Here is a 20589-nt window from a genome sequence, read left to right on the forward strand (position 1 = left end):
ACCCCCATCTAAACCAGAGCCCTGTGCCAGGTCTTTGTGGGCTCACCAGATTCAGCAAACAGAAACACAAGACATCTACTTAAATCTAAATCCCAGATAAATAATCAATCATTTTTTAGTATAAGTATTCCCCATACAGTATTTGGGAGATATTGATGCTAAGAGAATTCATTGTTTATCTGAAATTCATATTTAGCTGGACATCCCATATATATATACACATATACACACATATATATGTGTATATATATATATATATATATATATATTAATGTTTTTATTTATTTTTGAGACAGAGAGAGACAGAGCATGAGCAGGGGAGGGGCAGAGAGAGGGAGACACAGAATCCAAAGCAGGCTCCAGGCTCCGAGCTGTCAGCACAGAGCTTGATACAGGGCTCGAACTTAGGGACTGCGAGATCATGACTTGAGCTGAAATTGGACGCTTAACTGAGTCACCCAGGCGCCCCTGGACGTCCCATATTTTATCTGGCAACTCTAGATATGTGGAATGATGTCCCTCCCCTTCTATTTGGAGAGGTTGGAAAGTAAAACAAACTCTACTTCTCAGGAACTTTTGCAGCTAGGGTTTCCCCAGTTGGATGTAGTTGTATGACATTCAAGAGGCAAGAGTGAGGGAGGCCCCCCTCCTACAGCAGATGAGGTGGCCGAGCTCCAGCAGACACGTGGGAGTGGGGGCAGTGCTTCTGGGAGTGCTTCTGACTGACTGACCTTGAAACCAAGAGTCCAGCTAGAGCCTTGTGACCTTCCAGGCCTTTCCATGATTCTCTTATCACGTGGTTCCTTGTATTGAATCCCTTGCCGCCGACCAGACCAGACAGAGAGTAGTTTCTTCTCCCTGACCTGGTCCTCAGCACCTGCAGCTCCCTTCACGGCACTGTGTGGACATGCACATGACTGTCTGGTGTCTCTCTTGCTGTCCACAGGCTGTGGCCGTCATGCTGATTGTCATACATTGGTGTTAGTGTGCCTGGACCTCATCTCTCGCTCCTTCTACTCCTGGTCAAGCAGGGCCTCACCCTGAACATACAAGAGTGGTCAGTGAGCACCTCTTTATTTGAAATGAGTGTAGAAGAGACAGGCAGCAACCTTCCTGCACTCTTGAGGGATGGGGACTAGAAGGCTGGCCTGCTCGCACCCCAGCTACCCTGGATGAGCACAGTCACCCCTGTGGACCCCAGTTTTCTCATCTGCAATGTAAGCATTAGGCTACGTGGTGATAACGTCCCTGTCAGTTCTAACGCTCTACCCATCTGGGATTCTGTGACCTCAAAGTGTGAGAACAGAAGCCAGTTAGCTGCATCTGGTGCCCGGCACAGCATAGGAAATCGTCTGTTTGGAAGGCTTGATCTCACTGCGGGGGGTGGACATGGAAACGGATTCTCATCCCGAATGTGAGGGGGCAGAGGAGGACCAGACTTACAGCAGGAAGGGAGGTGAAGGCTGCTGGGTCTGTGAATGCACAGACCGACCCTGTAATCCTGGCTCTTAGAACACAGCCCAGCGCCTGTCACCTGCCAGGGCCTGTGCACCTCCTACCACACCACTGGTCACACTCAGAGCATTAAGAACTGCCCCCCTGCCCCCCAGCCTGGGGGCTCCCTCTCACCACCCAGAGCTTGGCTCACACATCACCCCTCGGAGAAGCGTTTTCTAACACCCTGTCAAAGTCGTGCACACCTCCTCCACTTAATTCGTCTTATATTACCCGCTTTATATTCTTCAAAGCACTTATCACATCTATAATTATCTTGCTCATTTATTTGTTTACTTGCTTATGGTTAGTCTTTCCCAACAGAATCTAATTTGCCAGAGGACAAGGGACCATGGCTGGCCTGCTCACCCTGTACCAGAGTTCCCAGCACAGTGCTGGACTCAGCAAGTGCTTGCTGGGAGCCCACCTGAATGAAGGAGCAAATGCATGGCCCCTAAGGGGACTCTGCTGGGGGCGGGGGGGGGGGGGGGGGGGGGGAGGGGGAGGGAGGCGGGGTGAGGAGGTCTGGGGACACACTGGAGGGAAGAATGAGTATGGAATGTTGTAGGGCAGTTTAAAGGGTGGATAAAGTGACATTGCTGTGGGGGGGGGGGGTGGTCAGAAGGACACAGAACAAATGAGCATCCAGGATAAAGGTGAGGGAGGAACCCCCCACACCCCCCCACCCCCCGCCACAGGCACCATTAGCCCTGAGCAGGGGCTTCAAGGAGGGGGACAGGAAAGAGAAAATCAAGTCTCAGAAGACAGGACATAACGCCTCAGGGAAAGAACACAGGGGTGGAGGCAGTGGGTCTGAATTTCAGCAGCTCTACCTGAAAGCAAATCCTTAACCCCAGGAATCTGAGTCATCCTCTCAGCTCAGAGCTGCTACAGAGCTACAGAGCGCGGGCTGGGAGGGTGCCGGCCTTGCAACTGGGGTCATGTCCATGAGTATCAGGTTGATCTGCTGGAAACTTCATCCTCTGTCTGCCTCGAGCCCCCTTCCCATCAGGGCTGTCTCCCCAGAGTATGTGCAGCAATTCTTGGGACGGCTGCACATTGTAAACAGCAGAGTCTTTAAAAAAAACAAAAAAACAAAAAACATAAGTCCTTATAGAAGCAACCGACATTGAAGAAAGTCTTGGACAACGGCACAGTGAGTGAGGCCTGAGAAAGAACTGTGCTTCCTTAATTAGGCTTCTTATCCCCTGAGATCTCTTTCTCCAGTTTTCTCCCCAAAGATGCTTCACGATTTTGGTTCAGGCTTTTCCATTTCTTTCCCACTCAACCCAACCTGCCCTTTGTTTACAAGTCACGGCCTCCAGGAGGCCTTCCTGAAATCATTCCCACTCATCCTACAATCTGTCAACATAATCCTCAGTCCACCTTTACAACTCAGTAATGACAGCTCTGGGTGGATGATGGGTACACCTTTGTGCACCGTCACACTCCCTAACTCGGCAGTGGTGGATTCTGGTGGATGAGGGACAAAGCTTCATCTGCCTTGTCACATTCCCTGAGGGCAAAGACCTGGACTGTCTGGTCCTCAATCTCCCAAACACCTCTCTCCGCCTTAACACCCCCTAAAGACTTGTGAACTCTTTGACCGGATGGGGATGTCATGGAAATGGAGGAGAGCCAGGCTGAAGAATAAACGAAATGAGAAAGAAGCAGAAGAGAAAGAAAGAAAGTAGCAGATGGGCTAAGGCCTGCCCCACCTCCACCACCTCCCAGAGCAGGTTCTCACTTTCCACAGTGAGAGGGGAGACCTCCTGGAAGCAGCTGGAAAGGGGTGGGGACTGGTATGAGGGAGGCGGGATCCAGTCGCGGTCAGTCGGCCCACAAAGCCAACCCAGCACATACCAAGGGTCACCTCCACCCATGTAGCTCTCTGGAGGTAGAATGAGCCCAGAACAGGGATCAGAGGGTTCAGGCAGAGTTGTTAGGGATTCTGGCAGGGGAGGGAGAAAGCCTTGAGAAGTGAGACATTTCCCGGCAATGCCCGTCTCCAAATGTCCACCCCTGCACTATGTGTCTGGAAGCCACTAGGTGTGGGCTCATGGGGAGCACCGGGTAGAGGCTGAGCAGAAGCACTGTTAGCAGGAGTCCCTGACGTTTGTTTCTAGAAGGCATGTGATGACTAGACCATGAGCTTCCGGAGCACAGGCTGAATGCCATGCCACATACTATGTGGGCGTCCCCCAGCACCATGCCTGGCCTCTGCCAGTGTGCAATGATTGCTGACCGAGGAGAGAAATATTGTGCACATTTAGAAGGTCTAAGCAGAGTTTGCCAGAAGACACTTCAGTTTGCCCAAGGGGTGGCAGGCAGTTCAATGGCTGGGTGTACAGTAAAACCTTGGTTTGCGAGTATAATTTGTTCACAATTATGCTTGTAATCCAAACACTTGCATATCAAAGTGAATTTCCCCATAAGAAATAATGGAAACTCAGGTGATTCGTTCCACAACCCATCATTCATATAAAAATGATTACAATATTGTAATATAATACAAAAAAAATCAAGAAAATATAAAGAAAAATAAACAAATTAACCTGCACTTCCCTTTGAAAACTTTCACGGCTGGTGTGAGGGAGGCAAGAGAGAGGAGGGTTCTTGTGTAGAAAGACTTTCACTATCACTGACAGAATCACTGCCACCTGTTGGCTCAACGGAATCTTTCTCTGCACGGGGGCCATTGTATACGCTCGCACGGATGTTGACTACAGTGCAGTGTCGATAAACTCTTGTCATATACTGTATTTAATGTAACTGGCGACGAGGCAGCAGAGGAAAGGGCCTATATCTGCAGGCAGCCTGACCTAGAATGAAGCAAAGCATTCCTAAGCTCACTTTTCTGGAAAAGCAAAGGACTGTCCACAGGTGCTTGGAAGTAACAAAAAATACACTAGTGCCAGTTACGGGCACCTTCCAACGTGCTGAAAAATCAGTGATTTCTGCCAAACACCTCGGCCTGAGACTGAGCATCCGAGCATGGGAGACGATCACCCACAACCCGGGGGGGGGGGGGGGCGCGGAGAGGGAGAGAGAGAGAGAGAGAACATTGGCTCAGTGTTGATCATGTGACATTCCACATCTCGTACTACTTGTATTGCAAGACATCACTCGTTTATCAAGTTAAAACTTATCAGAAATGTTTGCTTGTCTTGCAGAACAAGATACTCGCAGTCAAGGTTCTACTGTCTATTTATTGAGACTTGCTGAGTGCCAGGCACCTTTCCAGGTTCAGGGAAAGCATGGTGAACATAATAAAGGCTAGGTTCCATAATAAAGGCTAGTTCCTATAAAACTACCTTCTATTGAACAGAAACAGCTCGAAACAGATAAGCAGACCATTTCAGATGGTGATAAATACCACAAAGACAGTACATCTGGGTAAAGATGAGGAAAGCAACTTGAGATACAATGGGGGAAAGACATCCTCTCTTGAAGTGTTCCATGTGGCTTGAGCCCTGGATGACAAGACGGACACAGCCTCGTCCAGCTCTGGAGGAAGCGGGGCCCGAGCAAGTGCACACACCTGGCGGGGAGATCAGCCCGCGTATGCTCAGGGAGCAAACAATGTGAGCCCTGTGCCTAGCACAGCGAAATGGGGGCTGATTTGGGGAGGGTAGGTCCATCTGCACACTTCACCCTCATCACGTCACACTGTGGGGTCACCACGTGCCTAAACATTGGTATCTCCTGGAAAGCTTTCAAAACTCCTGATGCCTACCTCCTCCCCCCCATCCACAGAGATTCTGTACAGTTGACCTGCGGTGTCTCCTGGATATCGGGAACCTAAAAGCTGCCCAGATCATTCTCACGTGAACATGAACGGAACTGCAGAGCAGACCTTGCAGGCCGCAGCAGGCACTTGTGCTGTGAACGCCAGCTCTCTGAACACACTCGCGTGCCATTTCCCCACCTCTCCAGGCCCAGATCTGGAAAGGACCCAATGTCTGAAAGGCCCTGAGGAGGGGATGGAACCAAGAAGATGAAGCGATCCGAGGGAAGACAGAAAGAGAATGGGCAAGAACACCAAGAGACACAGGGAACTCTAGAACATGTGACAGATTGAAGGGGCGAAAACAAACAGGTGCAGAGAGTCCCCAAGGGTCAGAGATTTGTGGGACAGGGGAAGCAGAGCCTGCCGTAACAAATGATCACAAACGCAAATCGCGCACCCTTACCTCACAGTCCTGTAGTTCAGAAGTCGAAAGTGGGTCCTACTGGGTGAAAATCAAGCCATCCGCAGGACTGGAGGCCTCCTGGAGTCCATTGCCTTCCTTTTCCGGCTCCGAGGGGCCGTCCGCTTCCTCTGCACGCAGCCCCTTCCTCAGTGTTCAAAGTCAACAGTGTTAGGCTGAGTGCTTCTCACACGTCTCTCGCTGGTTGTTCTCTCCTGCTTCTGTCCTCCGCCTTTAAGGATGTTGTGGACCTTGAACCCCTGTGGATAATCTAGAGAAATCTCCCTGTTTCGAACCCAGTGATCAGCAACCATAAGTCCATCTGCAAACTTAATTCCCCTTTGTCCTGGAAGGTAACAGATTTACAGGTTCCAGGAATTAAGACGTGGACATCTTGGGGGACTGTGACTCCATCTTCCACAGCACGAAAGCCCGTTTTACAAAACAGGTTTGGGTCATATCTGTAGCTGTAGGTCTTATGAGCACTGAGCTGAGAGCTTTGTTCCAAGATAAATACACATGTGTTTATTTGTGAGGGTTTATCACGGTGTCCAATTTGAGTGTCTCCCTGGTAAGTGTGGAGCAGAGGTGGGGAGAAGGGTGCCTCAAGGGCTGCCCAATCTTTATTATGTTTGTCTTTGAGCTGCTGCTCCCCAAAGACCTACGGCTGCCGCATTGTTCTTATTGACAATAAAACTAATGACAGCGTCTTTTTGCGTGTTTTCTTTGAGTACGTCTCTGTGTCCCTGAGAAACCCTCGCTGTCCAACCCAGTGGTATTCAGTGTGTCTGAGACTGGGTACATCTGTGGCCTCTGCATTATGTGAACGCCTCTGTCCGTGGGGAATTTGGAAGTGATGGGTGAGCAGACAGGTCTGTACAACAGTGTGTGCGAGCACACTCGTGGACAGATGTTTACTTCCCCACAAACCCTGCAGGGCAGGCAGACAGACAGGCCTCCCGTGAGAGCGGCAGAGGAACTAGCAGGTGGAGGGCGTGGGAAGAGAGGAGAGGAGGGAAGAGCCAGGAGATGGATGAGAGGGGAGGGAGAGGAAAGATCAGAGGGAAGATTTTGGAAAGCAGAGGGGAGGTTTTGGGGATCTCAAATGAAACAGAGGCAGCGGGGCGTCACAGCTAGGGCACAGATCAGGGCTGGCTACGGCCCCGCTTCTGCTTATTCCCGGCCTTTGTGACCTTGGCAAGGCCAGCTCTCTGGGCCACTGTTTACCAAGAGACTTGAAATAGATGAACCCTAAGTACACCCCAAAGAAGGGTGAAAAGTGGAAATAAAAACCCACACCGGGAAAAACTGAAAGAAAGAACTAGAGACAGGTGGGGAGAGAGTAGAAGTAGGGGAGGCCCAGCCAGACGTAGAACTGACTCCCGGAGACCTGAGCGGGGGCGCCTGCTCCCCCCTCCCTTACCCCACAGCTTCAGAGGGTTCTTAAACCCTTAATAGGTAAGGCAGCAAGCAGGGAGGAAGGAAAGACTCACCAGCAGTGACAGCACACACCAGACCAAGGCCTGGATCCTCGCTCCCGCCTCCAACTCCGGGGAAGTGGGTGTGCCGGCCGCCTGGAGTGACTCACACCCCGGCGATGTGGGCGCACACGCCGAAAGCGAGCCCGGGCGCTCTGCCCACCGGCTCAGCACAGGCCCGGGGCGGATATGAGATTGGGGCGCCGGAGGGGTGACAAGGAGGCGACCCCCGCCCCCACGGTGCGGCCTTGCCCCCAGAGCGCCCCCTCCCGAGCACCCGCTCGCCCCGAGGACCCGGGCGCGCGCGTCCCCCGCCCTCCTCCCCCAGACCCGAGCTGGGAAGCTGGAGAACCAGGTGAGCTGTTGCGCAAGGCCCGGTGTTTACCTGCCGCGGGGGCCTCCTCCTCCCTATAAAGCCTGGCGCGGCGGGGAGGGCGGCGGAGGCCGCCACTGCTCGGAGAGGGGCCACAGCGCGCCCGAAGGTTCATGCGCCGGGCGGGGACAGGGCCCCGCGCTCGGCTCGCAGCAGGCGCGGCCCGCGGGCGGGGGTCGCGCTTCCCATGGAGGCGCCCGAGCTGGGCCCGGGGCTGGTGCAGCGTCTGGAGCAGCTGGCGACGTGCCCGCTGTGCGGGGGCCCCTTCGAGGACCCGGTGCTGCTGGCGTGCGAGCACAGCTTCTGCCGCGCGTGCCTGGCCCGCCGCTGGGGCGCCCCTCCGGCCGCCGGCGACCCGGCGCCCGCCCCCGCCTGCCCCCGCTGCGGCCAGCCGTGCCCCCGCCGCAGCCTGAGGTCTAACGTGCGGCTGGCGGTGGAGGTGCGCATCAGCCGGGGGCTGCGCGACAAGCTGGCCGAGGCGGGCGCCCGCGCGGGGAGGCGCAGGGGGGGCCGCATCCCCACCATGGGCTGCCTGGACCCGCGCGGAGAGGTGAGGCGGGGCCGGGGGCGCGCTGGGGCTGTGGGGGCCGAGGAACGGGGCGGGGTGACAGCAGTACGTGGGGAAGCAAGAAGGGAGCGGGGTCTCAGGCGCGCAGAGGAAAGGAGACTGGACGCGGAGCGCGGGAAATGCGGAGGGGCGGGGTCTGAGGGGAGGGGGACTGTGAGGTCTGGGGGGACGGCGGGGGTGGGAAACAGCCTGGGGGAGGGCGCGAGGGGGACGGCGGGGTCTTGGGAGGGGGACGGCGGGGTCTCAGGGGGAGGAGGACGGTGGGGTCTGGGGGAGGGATGGCGGGGGTGGGAAACAGCCTGGGGGAGGGCGCGAGGGGGAAGGCGGATCTTGGGAGGGGGACGGCGGGTGTCGGAACCAACCTGGGGTAGGACGCGGGAGGGGGGGGAGGAGGGATATGGTGGGGGGGCGGGGCGCGAGAAGCCGGAGCGGAGAGAAGGGCGGTCAGGGGCCATCAGTGGAGGAGGGCAGCGTTCGCCGTGCTGTTGGTGAGCGTCCTGCTCCACTCCTCCCAGGGCCCCTGGCCTGGAGAGGCGACGGCGGAGGCGGGGCCCGTGAGCCTGCAGCCCGGCCTCTGGCCGGGCCCCTCCCCTAACCCTAACCCTAGCCCTAACCCTAACCTTCCCTGCCCCTACTCCCTGCCCGACCCCCAGGCGTCCGGGACTCCTGACTGGCTTCTCCCCAGCAGCCTAGCCGGTCTCAGGTCTTGCTTCCACACTTTGAAGTCTACATAGACCTAATTAGTCCAGGTGTAATTGGCGTGATTAGGCAAATTGCCCCTCCCTTCGCCACCACACTGGGCCGCTCCAGTCATCCCCACTGGACAGTGAGGGGGGAGGGGAGTTCCTGGTGTTTGGAGGGCATCCAGCGCGGTGTCCCGAGCTGCTGGGCCTCCTGGGACACATTGGAGTCCAGCTGCCGCCTAGGCCAGGATAGAGACACAAAGCCAAGGGCCCAATAAATGCCACTGGGCTTTTATGGCAACAGGGGAAGCAGCTTTATTACAAGGCTTTTATACACCAACTCTTAGCCCCAGGGCTCGGGGGGTTTGGTCAGAGTGATGGAGGAGAGGGACACCCTCAGGAAGGTAAATTAGGAGACACAGAATGAGGCCAGGCGGGGAACTCTGAAGGGTGAAGGGGGCAAGTCCCAGGTGTGGATGAAGCTGGGGAAGGGGAGGAGGGCGGTGATGGAGGGGAAGGAGGGCCATGAAAGGACAAGGGAAGGCTGAGGAAAGGGGGAGCCCAGGGGTGAAGAGGTCACTGTGAGAGGTGCCGGGGCTCACCAACCGAGTCCCAGCTACCTGAGGGAGGGGAGGATAGGGAGGGCCGCCCAAGGATGAAGCCCAGAGCTCACATCCATGTTCTCTTCTGCCCATCCCAGGACACGAGGAAGACATGGAGGAGGTGAGTTCCGCTTTACTGCTCCTTCCTTTCTACCACCAGCTGCCACATCCGTCACCTTTTCCGTGGGCTCCTCTCTGTCCTCACTCACACACAGCTTTTCCGGGCCCCAGAGACGTCAGTGAGGTCGGGGTGGGGGCGTCAGAGGCAGAGGGTGTCTGCGGACTTCCTGACCCTTCTCCCTCATCTATCCAGACTTGACGCCCCAACACCCAAGGCATCTAACTCAGACGACGACGTCCCCGAAGATTATCCAGTGGTCAAAAACATGCTGCACAGACTGACGGGTAAGGGGGGAGGGAGGGATGCACTGAGTGACAGTCTTCCCTCTCAGACAAGATCGAGTCTCTTCTGGGGTCTGTGGGACTTCCCTGAGGCAGCACTAAGCAGCAGACGCTGAGGGGCTGGACCACAGAAACCCACCGTGTCAGCTCTGGGAGTCGAGGCTGGTGTTGGTGGGATGGGCTCCTTCCACGGCCCTGCCTCTCTCCCAGCCTTCCCCCTCAGATGTCCTCTCTGTTGTCTTCTCATTGTTTTCCTTCTGTGTTCATCCATCTCTGGGTCCAAACTTGCTCTTTTTGTAAAGACACCAGTCACATTGGGCCAGGGCCTGCCCTAATGACCTCGTTTTAACTTAATTACCTCTGTAGAGATTCTGTTTCCAACTAAGTTCACACTCTGAGGTCCTGAGAGTCTACAACATTTCTTTTCGGGAGGAACATAATTCGACCCTCAACGTCAATCCTCAGTTCTTCATATTCCAGCAATTCCCCCCTCTTATCTGTCGCGACCCTGGAAGGTCAGCTGCTTCCACCACTCTTGCTCTGTCTCTGCCCCTGGGGCTCTGGACCTTCTCTGCAGCCCCCCGGGGGGTGGGGGGTGGGGCCCCTGCCTTGCTACCAAAGCTGCCAGCCAAAGAGGAACCTGTCTGGCTCAGTCGATAGAGCCTGCAACGCTTTTGTTTTGTTTTGTTTTCAGTTTTGGGGGGGGAGGGGTAGAGGGGAAGAGAGAGAGAATATATCTCAAGCAGGCTCCACATTCAGTGCAGAGCCTGACGGATTCAGGGCTTGATCCCACGACCCTGGGATCATGACCTAAGCTGAAATCAAGAGTCAGCCACTCAACTGACTGAGCCATCACCCAGGCGCCCCCTCCCCCTCTTTTTTTTGAGCGTGCAACTCTTGATCTTCGGGTTGTGAGCTCTAGCCCCACATAGGGTCTAGACATTACCTACAAAAGAACTCTTTAAAAAAAAAAAAAAAAAAGCCTGCCAGGAAAGGTGCCCCACCCTCCTGTTACCTACCATACCCCATAACCCAGGATACTTCTAGCACCCCAATCCAGAAACCTTTCCTCAAAAGCAAACCATACACACAGGGCCGGGCTTGTTTCTCTCTCCTCCTCTGCCCCAGGCCACTCCCACTTTTGCCTGGGGTCCCAGCACCCCCTGCCAGTCCTCCTCCTCAGGGCCACCTTCCTTCCGCATCCTGCTGACCCAGTTCCCACGCCCCACCACCACCACAGTAGATGCGGTATCGGTCCTCACTCCTCCCTGGAAGTTGGATCAGCCCCACTCTTCTCCCAACCCCCAACCCAAGCAGCCTCTCCATGATCTTCGCCCTGTGCCGCCTTCGCCAGGCCGGCCAGGGCTTCTCCAGGACGGTTCTACGGAAGCGGCCCGTCCCTGCGGCAGTTGTCTCCTCCCGCTCTGGCCCCACAGCTGCCTCTGGAGCAGTTGGGAGGCCTCTTTGGTGCCCTCTGCTGCGCAGACCCCCCTGACCCTGACCCGGCCCCCCTCTTCCCCTCCGCAGCCGACCTGACCCTGGACCCGGGCACCGCACACCGCCAGCTGCTCATCTCAGCGGACCGCCGCAGCGTCCGGCTGGCCCCGCCGGGGACGCCCGCGCCCCCCGACGGCCCCGCGCGCTTCGACCAGCTCCCGGCGGTGCTGGGCGCGCAGGGCTTCGGGGCTGGCCGGCACTGCTGGGAGGTGGAGACCGCGGCCACCGCCGGGGACCAGGAGGACGGGGACCAGGACAGCGGCGAAGCCCGCTACGCCGTGGGCGCGGCCGGCGAGTCGGTGCGACGCAAGGGCCGCGTGGCGCTGTGCCCGGCGGGGGCCGTGTGGGCCGTGGAGGGCCGCGCCGGCCGCCTGTGGGCGCTCACGGAGCCCGAGCCCACCCCGGTGGGCGGCACGGGGCCCCCGCCGCGGCGCATCCGCGTGGACGTGGACTGGGAGCGCGGCCGAGTGGCCTTCTACGACGGGCGCTCGCTCGACCTGCTCTTCGCCTTCCAGGCGCCCGGGCCGCTGGGGCAGCGCGTCTTCCCGCTGCTCTGCACGCGTGACGCCCGCGCCCCGCTGCGCATCGTGCCGGGAGAGGGCTGAGCCGCCTCCCCCCGCCTGTGCCGGGAGCCGCCTCGTCCACACACACCCCCACCCAGCCACACTCTTTTCTCCCAAGCAGGAAGATCTTGGCTGGCCTCCGGCTTCCTGCCCCTCCCTCTGGGACGCTTGCCACCTGCCTCTCCACGGCTGCCTGCTACCCTGGACCTGAGCTGGGGAACAGGCCCTGCCCCCCAATACTGGGCAACGGTGGTGTCCACTACGCAGAGGCCCCGCTAGCCAAGCGTTCCCCTCCCACCCCTGCCTCTGCTGGTCTCAGAGGGCCCAGTGCCTTCTCCTCGGGCCACGGTTCCGACTTCCCTGCCCAATCTGGGGTTTATTCACCAGACTCTGGCCTGGGTCTCAGAGCCCTCCATGGAGCTCAATGCTGTTCTGGGGAGGGGGCAGGCCAGCTCTACTCCATGGTGACTGCTTCCTTTGCTCACAGCCTTGTCCCGTTAGGAACCTTCCTGACTCCCCCCCCCCTGCACACACAGTAAGCCAAGGCTGCTACCTCCCTTTCCTCTCCTCAGCAGGGGGGGTTGGCCCAAACACCCCAAAACCATCCCTGTACACAGCATCTCATCTTTCCCCATATGTATAAATGGGCCCATATTTAACACTTTTTGAGATGTTGGGTTATTTATTTTGTGCATCTGTGGCAATAAATGAGATCTCAGTGGTGGTATGATTTGACTCATCTCTGCAACTGTGCATGGCAAGAGGCCTAGGAAATGATCTCAAGATCCCAGTAAGGAGTGGGGAGGGCTGGGAGCTGGGCATCTGGGCTGGCAGAAACATCAAAGCCTAGGAAGGAAGGGGTAAGAGTGTAGTGTAGGGGACGTATCCCCCCCATCTCTTTGCTCCCTCCCTTTCGCTTCCTCTCCCAGGGACCCAGGTCCCTGGGACAAAGCTGGATCTGTCTCTGAAGCCACAAGATGCAGGAGAAGGCTGGCTCTAAGTGGCCAATCCCCAAGCCAGTTTTGTCAGATCCTGTATCACGTGAGAAGGGTGAGGAGAGGCCATCACTATGTCCTTTTCCATTAAAGGTGATAAAGCAAAGACCTCTCTCTCTCCCAGCCCCTCTGGAGGGCATGAGGGGGTAGGGTTGGGAGCCCACACATCCCACAGGCTTATATAAATACATTACTGGAAGAGCTCCAAGCCAGGATTAACAAGCATAGCTAGGGCAAGATTGCCCGGAATCTAACTGGGACCCTGGCAGTGAAAGCTGGGACTGCTGAAAACCCAATTTAAGTGTTTGGGACTCAAATAGAGAATGCAAGGGGCCAAGAGACCTGGATCCCAGGACAGGCAGTTTGGCAGTGAGAACAAAGGGAAGAGACTGGAATCAAGACGCCTGGATCCCAGGAGAACAGAGGATGAGGACCGGAAGGAGAAATGAGGGCTGGGAGAACCCAGAAGCCTGGGTTCTGGAATAGCAGCAAGTCAGAATTCCAGGATCTCTGTTCACCCTCCTCTCCTCCTCCCTCCGTCAGGCAGAGGAGAGGGCAGGAGGGGGCTGGAGAAGGGGTCAAACCACGGGTTTAGTCCCCAAATAGCCACATGAATACATTCAGGGCCAGACAGACACAGGAATGGTGGGGCAGAGAGGAATTTAGTGCTGCATTGGCCCTGGAGGAGGCTGGGAGGGGTCAGGAGGCTGGGGAGGGGTGCTGGGGCTCGGTCCTGGGGTTGCACGACGCCGTCCCTTGCGGTGGCCCCGTACACAGTGTGTATGACCACAGCCCTCTTCTTCTTCCTCATCGCTCTCAGTGGAGCTCTCGCCAAAGGCCCGAGGTTTCTCATAAATACAGCAGCCTGGATTTGGAGGGAGGAGCCCAGTAAAAAAGGGACAAAAGTTAAGATACAGTCAGTTCCTCACCCACCAGATCTCAGTAACAACTGCTTCCACCGTGCAAGACCCAGCTTCCCCAGGCCCACCCCCCGGGGACTCAGGCCCCCAAACCCTCCTCCTGTTGGCCAGGGTCTAAAGCCTCGCTTCTGCCCGCTGATGCCTCCTGATTTCAGGCCCTGGTCTGTCCCAGGACAAGCCCTCCCTCCTTTTTCCTCCAGTCTTAGCCTCATGTCCCCGATGCCTGGAATCACTGAGGCAGTGACAGGCCCCTGGGCAGGTGTGAACAGGTGTGAGAAGTAGACAGTGACAGGCTGTGGGCAGGTGTGAGAAGGTGGCAGATGGGCCTGTGGGTAGGTGTGAGCAGGTGGCAGACACGCCTGTGGGCATGTATGAGCAGGTGTGAGCAGGTGGCAGACAGGCCTGGGGGCAGGTGTGAGCAGGTGTAAGCAGGTGGCAGACAGGTCTGTGGGCAGATGTGAGCCGGTATGAGAAGGTGGCAGCAACAGGCCTGGGGGCAGGTGTGAGCAGGTGGCAGAGGGGCCTGTGGGTAGGTGTGAGCAGGTGGCAGTGACAGGCCCCTGGGCAGGTGTGAGCAGGTGTGAGCAGGTGGCAGACAGGTCTGTGGGCAGATGTGAGCTGGTATGAGAAGGTGGCAGCAACAGGCCTGGGGGCAGGTGTGAGCAGGTGGGGGGCAGGTGCGAGCAGGTGGCAGACAGGCCTGTGGGCAGGTGTGAGCAGGTGGCAGTGACAGGCCCCTGGGCAGGTGTGAGCAGATGGAAGAGGGAAACACTCACACTTTGATGAGCGGCGTCCCATGTGCTCGTTGTCCACAGTGTCACTCGTCCATTCTACCTTCTTCTCTGGCTTTCGTTTCCGTAATTTGATGGTCAGGCTCCGGTTCTCCTGGAAGGTTAAGAAGGACGGACAGACACAGCTAGCCCCCTCCTCCTGACCTGCCCAGCTCCCTCCCGGGGGCCCGGTTCAGTCAGTGCCCCAGACAGACCAACAGAGGAGCCGAGTGCAGGGAAAGGGCAACTGGAGCAGGTCTCTGACCTCAAGGAGACCCTTGGGCGGTTGCGACAACTGCTAGGACATGGGGAAGACACAGTTCCTGACCTAGGGAAGGTCCCAGCAAGTCTTCAAAGGAAAACATAATCCTCGCTGTTTCTCCATCTTCCTCCCCAAATCCTCCTCGGTGGTATTAGTACCTGAGCACGATCTCCTCAGTCCCCAGTACCTAACCCTTGACTCCCATAGAGAAAGAACCACGTCCTGATCTCTCCCATCCTCAAGCCCGGCGCTCCCCTCTTCTTACCTACCTACCTACCCCCTCGCACCCACGCGTCCCCCCATAACCCGGGGGTAACGACTACTACACCCTCTCTTTCTGAAAGCAACTCAACCCGTTCTCGCAGGCAGGCTACTTGTGTCTCTATTTCTCAACAGTTCTCCCATCTCGCCCTTCTTCCCGTGACCCCTGCACCTCCCTTCGCGCCCACCCCTTGCACAAACACGTGCTGGCAGCTGTGCTGGCGGCCAGCCTGCCTGCAGCCAAGCCTTCGCATGGAGCCCTTCGATCCCCCCGCCCCCCCCACCCCGACACCCCGAGCTCCGGTCCCTGGGTCTCCAGCCCCGCCCGCGCGCAGCAGCTCCTGCGCCCCGACTGTAACTCTCTGTCACGTGTCGCCTTAGTAGCCTCCGGCAGCATCTCCACCGCTGCCCAAAGCCCCAGTACTGGCGACTGTCCCCGGCCCAGGTATCCGACCCCACTCGGCCCACAGCCCTATCCCCTCCCTCCCGGTATCACCGCCCCCCCCCCCCCGCCTTTCTCACGGGCTCGGTTGTCACGGTAACCGTTGTCTCAGTGACGGTCTCACTCAGCCCGGCCCCTGCCTCGGCCATGGCTAAGGCTGAGGACAGGGAGGAGGGGAGGAAGGGGGACGACACGCCCTTCCTTTTCTCTGTGTCTCAGGGTTCTAAGCGGGCCGGGCCGGACTCAGGGTGGCAGCCACGATCCTCCACCTTCTTTTTTCCCCCTCCTCCTGGGCCTCCGTTTCCCCACCCCTGGGGAGAACCTGTCCAACCCCACTTCCGGCCCGCTGCTTCCGGGTGTGACGCACTCCGTAGTTCCCCTTCTCCCTTCCACGGCACTGCACGCGTCTAAGCGCAGGCGTCGCCGGATTAGTTCCGCCGTAACGTGACAGTGCGCAGGCGCCGCCAGCAGGAGCCACTGACTTGGCGGAAGAGGCGTCACTGCGGGTGTGGCGCGTGGGCGGCGGGGCGCAAGCGCTGCCGAGTAGCGCCAGGAGGGGCGGTCCGGAAGGGCAGAGCCCGTGGGGCGCCGCAGCGCGGGTGTGGGGATGCGGGATAGGGGTGCGGCCCCCGGTGCAGTGGGTGCGGATGCGGATGCTGCCCGGTGCAGTGGGGTTGGGGGTACGGGATGGGGGTGCAGGTGCAGGGGAGAACATCTGTCCTGGCGGTAGTAACCACCCCGCCTGAGCCGGTCTTCCGTTTCCTTGCCTCTGGGAATGGAGAATTGGGCCCCAGGAGCAGGGAGAAGCACTCGATCAGGAATGGGTTGTGGGATGGGGGGCACCTGAGTGGCTCAGTCCTGGAGCGCCAGACCCTTGATTACCAGTTGGGTCGTGATCCCAGGATCGTGGGATGGAGTCCTTCGTGGGGCTCCGCACTCACAGCGCAGACCTTGTGTGAACTTCTCTGTCTCTCAATATAAATAAACCTTAAAAAATAAAGTAAATAAAAGAATGGGTTCTGGCGGTCGCCCTGTGTGTGCAGGTGTTGGGGCAAGGTCCTTAATGGGGCCTTCAACTGGGATTGTTGCTGGCTCTGTGTTCGGCCTTACAGCTCCCAGCCTGATGGGGAAGCTGTAGGACTAACGTCTTAGACACTGAAAGATACTAATCTCTTCTGTGAAACTGAATTTACTTACTTCTTGCCAGCACGCTCTCTGGGGTGGAGGGGAGTACGATCAAGCACAGAAATGGTCGTAAGTTTGTGTGATGATAGAAACAGGTGCATGTTTCTAAGGAAGCAAAGAGGGGTAAAAGGAACTGGAAGGCGGCAAATGGCTTTTTGTTTGGTAGAGAGCTGTTTACAAATTCAGTGTGTGCGCTGAAGAAAACGCAGTTTTGCGTTGCTTGGGATGTAAGAGGAGTAAGGGATGTAAGGGGAGGCTTGGCAGGTAGGTGCGCTTTTGCAGGAGGTCCCGTATGTTGCTCAGAAACTTGGACCTTACCCAGTCGGTGTTATGGGCCAGGGGAGGCTTAAAATGGGGTAGATAAAACGGATTTGTTTCAGATTTCAGAAGTGGGGTGGGAAAGTTCGGATGCAGGGTGAAGTCTGCCCTGTGCATCCCTCCAAGTTGCTATGGGGGTCAAACAAGACAGGGTAGGGGCGCCTGGGTGGCTCAGTCGGCTAAGTGTCTGACTTCGGCTCAGGTCATGATCTCATGGTTGGTGAGTCTGAGCCCCAAATCAGGCTCTGTGCCGATAGCTCGGAGCCTGGAGCCTGCTTCTGATTCTGTGTCTCCCTCTCTCTGCCCCTCCCCTAGTCACACTGTTTCTCTCTCAAAAATAAACTTAAAAAAAAAATTAAAAACAAACAAGACAGGGTAAGTTTGCGAGCCCTGAACATACAAAGGCCACACAATTACAAGGTAATCATGGTTACTATCACCCTTTGATCACCATTTAAGCCAAGGAATGCAAAAATACAGATTTCCAGAGTAAATCTGAATATGTTGTGTTTGAACTACAAGTTTTTGGTTCAAACTGATAAAAATCAAGATACAACTCAGCATGTATAGTAAAGCCCATTAACAAAGACAGTATCTCTGTGCAGTGGGATTCACAAAAAAATACTCTTTTCTTTTTGCCTCTCTATATACGATTACGATGAATATGTATTACATTTATCTCAAGGGCAATAGCAAAACAATTTTCAAAGTGTCCATTGGTACCAAGTACATACTGTTATCCCTTGGTAACAGATGTTTTGTTGTCCAAATTCACATGTCAAGAGATCTGGTTAAGTTACCTGTTGAATATCCCACTCTCCCAACTCCTATGTTTGTTTCCCTAAACTCAGGAACCAAATACATTTAGTGATGGAAGACTTATAATTACTTTTTTATATTAGTCCCATTCTTGGCTCTTTTTTTTTCTTTCTTGTTCTAATTTATATTATTTTTTGTAGCTCATATACTCACTGAAAGAACAAATATATCTCTGTAAGTTCATTTAAATTCCTGTCAGAACAAGACATATTATAAATAACATACAGATGTCTGGCTTATATAAAAAAATATAACTTTAATAAGGAAAAATAGAGTAAGTGTACTCTGGGGACAATGACACATAATAATGTCCTATGGGAGCAAACCATTGCACCTAGGATGGACAAGGGATCTAAGAACCCAATATCCTTCACCTTCCAAGGAAGAGAAGAGGGAGGGATTGCTGAGTCGCCCAGAAAAAAAAATCAAGAGTCTTCTTTCTCCTGAAACCTATGGAGAAAGAAAGGAGTCATTATATTTGAGCAAAAGAAGAGGCTCCAGCATAAGACAAGACATTCAATTAAAAGATCAAAGGAGGAGGGACACCTGGGTGGCTCAGTTGGTTGAGCATCAGGCTCAGTTGACAGCGTGGAGCCTGCTTGGGACTCTGTCTCCCTCTCTCTCTGCCCCTCCTCTGCTCACACTCTCTCTTTCAAAAATAAACAACTAAAAAAAAAAAAGTTAACAAATGGGGCACCTGGCTGGCTGATTCCAGGTGCATGTCACTCTTGATCTCTGAGTTTGAGCCCCATATTGGGTGTAGAGGTCACTTAAAAATAAAATCTTAGGAGCACTTCCTAAGGTTGGGTGGTTCAATCGGTGGAGCATCTCTTCTTTTAAGTTTATTTGTTTAGTTTGAGAGAGAGCAAGGCGGGGGAGGGGCAGACAGAGAGAATCATAAGCAGGCTCTGCACACAGATCCCAACGTGGGGCTGGAAGTCTGGAACCCTGAGATCACGACCTAAGCCGAAATCAGAAGCGGGACGTATTAACTGGAGCATCTGACTCTTGATTTCGGCTGAGGGCATGATCTCAGGGTCATGGGATCAAGCCCTGTATTGGGCTCTGCGCGGAGCATGGAGCCTGCTTGAGATTCCCTCTGTCCCTCTGCCCCTCTCTCTCCCACTTGCGCTCTAAAATAAAATTTTAAAAATAAATAAATAAAGTATGATTTAGAAATTGGGAATTATTAATTATGACAGAAGATATTTGAAAAATAAGTAGAACTCAAAAAAAATTTTTAAGTAACAATAATTGGAATAAACTGAAGACAGAATTAGTGAACTGTAGGAGGCTGTAAGAATTAACCCAGAGGCAGCATGACGAGAAAAGGGATGGGAAAAAATGAAACACAGAAGGGGGCTTAATAAACTGATTAGAGCTCTAGAATGTGAAAGTTGAGAACATGGGGTAAAAGCGATATTTAGTGAGATAATGGCTGATAATTTTCCAAGGATGACGGAGGAAAATAATCCTGTTCTAGAAAGTCCAGCACAGGATCAAGAAAAGAAAGCACATCCTGATATACTCTGGTGAAACTACAGAACACCAAAGACGAAGGACTGAAGGCACACGCGATTAATGCTCAGAAAAGGAAAACTAACTCGAGTGTAGAGGAAATTCCAACATAACATGCGAGCAATACTCGCCTTCCAGTTTTCCTTTTGCTTTTACATATCTCAAAAGGGTTAGTTCACTGGCTATAAAAAGGCTAAGAGAAATGTAATTTTCAAAAATAAAACCCCACAAATCCCCCTATTACCTGAACTGAACAGAAATAAGGGACGGGAACAGAGAAACTAACGGTTTATCCCGCACAGGGAGCAAATCAGCGCATCAATGTGGTTAGCGAACAGAGAAGGGGCAGAAGGCAGCAGGACACGCACCTGCAGCTGGTGCAGGTGTAGAAGACGGTCTGCCCTTCGTCGGCTGAGCGCATCTGCCGGGTGTGGTAGGCCATTCCCTCGTGGCCGCATCGCGAGCAGCGCCGGTCCACCTGGCGGGTCAGCACGGGCGTGTCAGGGGGTCCTGGGGGGCCCACCCGGAACCAGAGCCCACGGTCCTCACACCACACGCTGCTGCTGCAGACACCCCGCTTCCCTCTCCGGGATCTGGGTCCCGATCTCTGCGCTCACGCCTGCATTTCCTCCCCGCGCTCCCTGCTGGGGCCAGTCCGCGACGTCGGTTACTTACCACGGGCCCCTGGAACTCAGGCCCCTCGTCCGCCGCCACGGGCACCGCCGTCCCCACCTTGTGGAACACAAACGTGGTCCTAACCACCTTCTGCTCGAAGTCTGCGCGCAGCGAGAACGGGTTATGGACATGGGCGGGGAGGGGGCGCTGACCCCACTCCCCGCGCCCGCAGGCTCCGGCCGCCGCGCCAGCCCCTCACCTCGCACGTCGACGGAAAAGCCACAGCGGATACAGGTGACCGTGTCCTCAACCCCGGGCAGGGGCAGGATGGAGCCGCAGTCCGGACAGAAGTCCAGGTCCGACTGGAAGTGGGAGCGGGAGCGCCCAGAGTCCATGAGCCACACGAGGTAGGGGTCTGTGCGCGCGCTAGCGGCCGGTCTCCCCGCCGGTCTCCCCGCCGGTCTCCCTGTCGGTCCCTGGACGTGGGCGGGCCTCGCCGGTGCCCTCCACCGAGCCCTCCTCCTCTCCGCCCGACCGCGACTGCGCAAAGCGTGTCGCGCAACGCGAGGCGAGCGCCATTGGTTGTGACGTCATACGTGAGCGCGACCGGCCTGTCCCCGCGACCCAGCTGCAG

At 55.8% G+C, this 20589-nt stretch overlaps 3 protein-coding genes and 1 long non-coding RNA gene across 8 annotated transcripts; 1 reads left to right on the forward strand and 3 right to left on the reverse strand.

The window, feature by feature from the left end:
• Positions 1-1761: 1761 nt before the first annotated feature.
• Positions 1762-7171, reverse strand: LOC147580531 (uncharacterized). Its single transcript, XR_015250915.1, has 2 exons — positions 5688-7171; positions 1762-2569 (listed from the first exon to the last, which is right to left on the reverse strand). It is a non-coding gene; the product is annotated as an uncharacterized LOC147580531 (long non-coding RNA).
• A 419-nt stretch (positions 7172-7590) lies between these two features.
• Positions 7591-12577, forward strand: RNF39 (ring finger protein 39). The gene is made up of 4 exons (XM_086706000.1): positions 7591-8085; positions 9487-9509; positions 9702-9793; positions 11318-12577. Exons 1-4 carry the CDS (start codon positions 7723-7725, stop codon positions 11890-11892), a joined length of 1053 nt encoding a protein of 350 aa, XP_086562126.1. The 5' UTR covers positions 7591-7722; the 3' UTR covers positions 11893-12577.
• On the reverse strand, positions 12505-15925 carry PPP1R11 (protein phosphatase 1 regulatory inhibitor subunit 11). Of its 4 annotated transcripts, none has more exons than XM_086706003.1 (3): positions 15823-15925; positions 14542-14650; positions 12505-13710 (listed from the first exon to the last, which is right to left on the reverse strand). In XM_086706003.1, the coding sequence occupies exons 2-3, from the start codon at positions 14561-14563 to the stop codon at positions 13508-13510; spliced, it is 225 nt and encodes a 74-aa protein (XP_086562129.1). In that variant the 5' UTR covers positions 14564-14650; positions 15823-15925; the 3' UTR covers positions 12505-13507. The 4 variants fall into 4 exon arrangements, with proteins under 4 accessions (XP_086562129.1, XP_086562130.1, XP_025772860.1 ...); XM_086706004.1 differs by having other exon boundaries at positions 15868-15886; XM_025917075.2 differs by lacking the exon at positions 15823-15925 and adding an exon at positions 15581-15816.
• A 2133-nt stretch (positions 15926-18058) lies between these two features.
• POLR1H (RNA polymerase I subunit H) lies at positions 18059-20516 on the reverse strand. Of its 2 annotated transcripts, none has more exons than XM_025917242.2 (4): positions 20215-20516; positions 20016-20116; positions 19709-19818; positions 18059-18272 (listed from the first exon to the last, which is right to left on the reverse strand). In XM_025917242.2, exons 1-4 carry the CDS (start codon positions 20348-20350, stop codon positions 18248-18250), a joined length of 372 nt encoding a protein of 123 aa, XP_025773027.1. In that variant the 5' UTR covers positions 20351-20516; the 3' UTR covers positions 18059-18247. The 2 variants fall into 2 exon arrangements, with proteins under 2 accessions (XP_025773027.1, XP_086562133.1); XM_086706007.1 differs by lacking the exon at positions 18059-18272 and adding an exon at positions 18319-18488 and having other exon boundaries at positions 20215-20513.
• Positions 20517-20589: the final 73 nt, after the last annotated feature.

The sequence above is a fragment of the Puma concolor genome, chromosome B2, assembly GCF_028749965.1.
Source record: "Puma concolor isolate L17-30 chromosome B2, mPumCon1.1.hap2, whole genome shotgun sequence".
Lineage (NCBI taxonomy): Eukaryota > Metazoa > Chordata > Mammalia > Carnivora > Felidae > Puma > Puma concolor.